Below are 3,856 nucleotides of genomic sequence, written 5' to 3' on the forward strand. Positions count from 1 at the left end.
ATAGTCCGAGTTAGACAAAATATATTGGATAGGTCTATATAATGAGTTTGACTATGATTTTTGTACTCCTCGGATTGCTTTTTGTTCTCCCTTTAACAAAAATCTTTTAGTAAACATAGGTCATTATGGTACATACGCAAAAGTGAAAAATAAAAATCGGATGATTTGATGCTGCTTCACACATTCAAATAGGATTCAATTCATAGATAAGTCTAGGACACGTGTCTGTCACAGATTCGTTCTAAGGGGGCAGTTCTTGATTCAAAGCAAGAGAAACACACTCCTAAATTCAATTTGGTAAGAAATCAAAGACAGCGGGGAAAAGAAAAACACCCACCAAACTTCTCCTCCCTCACCAACACCAAATTCTGTACAGTGAGAAAAAGAATGGCTTCAACAGCTTCGTTGTGTTCATCAGCAGCTACTAATCTTCAATCCCAAATCAATGGATTTGGTCTTCAAAGACTATCTTTCTCTCCTGCCCCTACTTCTTTTACCCCCACAAGGTAATTCGGCGTCTTTACTCTTGATTCATTACTTAGTTCGTATCGGAATTTTAGGAGGTTGCAATTAATTCAAGCCTTTTTGGAGAAATTTGAGGGGGGAATTACAGCGGTTCTCTCTAGTTGCTGACAATTATTTCTGGGTAATTGGGGTTCTGGAACCATTGGTTGTTCTGGGAAATTCATGTTTTTGTGGTGGAATATTCATGAATTGGGTTGTTCTAATTTGCAGCTCTTGTGTTTGGGTTTATCTCAAAATGAGTTTTTTTTCTTCTTTTTCTGAAAGTGTATTCTATTCCATTGAATTTTTATTAAAATTTTGGGAACAAGTTCTGTGAATGTTGGATTTTGAGAATTTGATGTGCTGGGTTTTAAAAATTCTTTGACCTACATGGAAATCTGTATGGTGGGGCTATTTCAATCTTTGTAGGGTTTATTACAGGAGATTTTCTTATGGGATAATATTTTGTTATGAAGCTGAATTCTGATATGATTTATTGTTTTCCGGATTCTAGGAGGACGATGAGAACTGCTATTAAAGCTACGTCTCGTGTTGATAAGTTCTCAAAAAGTGATATTATTGTTTCCCCATCTATTCTATCAGCTAACTTTGCCAAGTTGGGAGAGCAGGTTTGGTTTTGAACTATGTGCTATCATACTAGTTCCAGGTATTGATACCAATGATTTCCATGTTGAATAGTGGTACAACCAGTATTGAATTTGCTGTTTTGATTTCTCTAGGTGAAAGCAGTTGAATTGGCTGGATGTGATTGGATTCATGTTGATGTGATGGATGGCCGTTTTGTGCCGAATATTACAATTGGACCTCTTGTGGTTGATGCTTTGCGCCCTGTGACAGATCTCCCACTGGATGTACATTTGGTGCGTCGCTATATCTGCTACTTCTTTTGCTACATTAGCATGACGGGAACGTTTCTTGTACATGCTTTGCTTCTGTCTTTACTTTATAGTTTATATAGATATAGATGATTATGTTGTCTGATGCCTTATAAAACTATGTAGATGATTGTGGAACCTGATCTACGAGTGCCTGATTTTATCAAAGCTGGAGCAGACATTATCAGTGTTCACTGCGAGCAATCTTCCACCATCCATTTGCATAGAGCTGTTAATCAAGTATGAGTTACTGGATACTTTAATTAGTAATACTTTCCACTTCAAAATATCATCTGCTTGTTGTTGCTCCCCATTTCCTAGTACAGAGAGTTATGACTGACAGACCTGTTTCTTACGTTTAGATTAAAAGTCTTGGAGCTAAAGCCGGAGTGGTTCTGAACCCAGGCACCCCACTGTCTGCCATTGAATACGTACTCGATTGTAAGGCTTATGGTTCTGTGAACTTGACATTTACAAACTTCTTGTTTAAAACTATGTTCATTTTGTGACTACGACTTAAGTTATTGAACCCAATTTCCAAATTGTGGAATCCTAGTGATGTCATTTGTATAAGTGTTTCCTGTGAGTTCGGTGGCTCTTTAAATCCTACTTTCAAGAAGTTAAGGTCATGTAGTTGGAGGGTCAAACTCCAGGTCCTCCACCAAGAAATTGTGGTCGTGCTACTTCCTGATTATAGGTGGGCTTCATTTGACAAAAACGAAGGAACTGATACATTATATTTGTTTGTGAACAGCGGTTGATCTGGTCTTGATTATGTCAGTGAACCCTGGATTTGGTGGACAGAGCTTTATAGAAAGCCAAGTTAAAAAGATCTCTGACTTGAGAAAAATGTGTCTTGAGAAGGTAATAAGAGATTAGAATTCTTATTCTATCTTTAAGTCTGTTCTTATTTTGTTTGTAACTTTATGGATAAGTCAACTTTTGGTTTATAACATTTTGAAATTGTGCATATGCAGGGACTGAACCCATGGATTGAAGTGGATGGAGGAGTAACTCCTAAAAATGCCTACAAGGTGCTTTCATGAAACTCTGCCGATTTTCTTTATTTTTTAGATATTATTGGATCTACACCAATATGTATTTGTTTGCAAACATGAAAAGCGCACAAAACGCTATAAATTCCTCAGCAAAAAAGATGTATACTCAATATGACGAACATAATCATATAATCACAACTCATTTGGAACATCAATATTTGCTGGCAGGTTATTGAAGCTGGTGCCAATGCTCTTGTTGCTGGTTCAGCAGTTTTTGGAGCTAAAGATTACGCTGAAGGTACGATCGTTTCACTTTCTGGCAATTACTGAACAATGTTTGATTTTCATTAGTAAAGGAATGGATGCTCTTTTTTAATTCTTCAATCGCTCGTAATTTCAGTTTGTTTTACATGAAAATTTTGTATAACTAATGCGAAGAATTTATCCTGCAGCTATCAAAGGTATCAAGACTAGCAAAAGACCTGAAGCTGTTGCAGTATGAAAGATGAACCTCTTGAAGGATCAAATTCCAGCGATACCTACTGCTTTGTTCTTCACCCTCATGTATGGATTTGCTAGCTTCGTAATTTTCTTTCCAGACCAGTAGTATGACTATAAAGGGCACTCAATCTTCACCTTCATGTATGGATTTGCTAACTTCGCAATTTTCTTATCAGACCAGTAGTATGACTATAAAGGGCACTCAAAACTTGCATATGACTGGTTTTTTAGTTCATAAAAACTTGTCTAGAACTTTAAGGCTTCTGGGTGTCTAGGTTTCACATGTTGACATACTTGTTGAGAAGTCCCCAAGTGTGTTTTTACTGAATCATGCTTTTCAATAAACAGTTATCGTGACGTCTGAAGTTTTCTTCATCATTGTATACTCTCTTTGTTTTTGCAGATAATAACCGTTCACAGTGAGCTTAAGGCAGCTGCATATTCCTAGCTTCAAATCAGTGTCAGGTTTACTGCTGCTCAGTTTAGATTCTTGTTATAGAAAAAAATTTATATAGAATTCTCTGAAATTGGAAGTCACACTATGAGGCGGATTTAATGTAGCATATCCCCTGTATAGAAGTTAGTTTGTCCAAAATAAATTTGCTGAGGCTTCTTCTCTCAAACAGATTACTGCTGTTTATTTTTGAAAATGAATGTATCACTATCAATGATTTCAAAGTTGCAAATATCTAACAGTTTTGAATTGGTACCGTAGTTCATTTTGAAATTTTATGATTACGAAAGGCACAAACATGGCCTGTATAACTTGTATGGAATGTGAATCTGTAAACTCATTCAGGTGCAGAAAGATCTTTCATCTGCGACGATACCATTTTTTAAGATACATAGTTCTGTTATAAAACATAACAGGATTTCTGTCAGCAAAGACAACTGAAATGGAAATTATGTTAACTATTGCCGTAAGCCTGTAAAAGCAACTGGGGATAGGGGTGAGCA

At 36.5% G+C, this 3,856-nt stretch overlaps 1 protein-coding gene across 1 annotated transcript; it reads left to right on the top strand.

Moving 5' to 3' along the window:
* The first annotated feature begins 273 nt into the window (after positions 1 to 273).
* On the top strand, positions 274 to 3,608 carry LOC113318794 (ribulose-phosphate 3-epimerase, chloroplastic-like). Its single transcript, XM_026567045.1, has 10 exons — positions 274 to 506; positions 1,019 to 1,133; positions 1,245 to 1,385; positions 1,527 to 1,640; positions 1,763 to 1,841; positions 2,155 to 2,264; positions 2,378 to 2,434; positions 2,627 to 2,696; positions 2,851 to 2,962; positions 3,303 to 3,608. Exons 1-9 carry the CDS (start codon positions 388 to 390, stop codon positions 2,898 to 2,900), a joined length of 855 nt encoding a protein of 284 aa, XP_026422830.1. The 5' UTR covers positions 274 to 387; the 3' UTR covers positions 2,901 to 2,962; positions 3,303 to 3,608.
* The last annotated feature ends 248 nt before the right edge of the window (positions 3,609 to 3,856 follow it).

Source organism: Papaver somniferum, chromosome 10 (genome assembly GCF_003573695.1).
Source record: "Papaver somniferum cultivar HN1 chromosome 10, ASM357369v1, whole genome shotgun sequence".
In the NCBI taxonomy this organism is placed as follows: domain Eukaryota; kingdom Viridiplantae; phylum Streptophyta; class Magnoliopsida; order Ranunculales; family Papaveraceae; genus Papaver; species Papaver somniferum.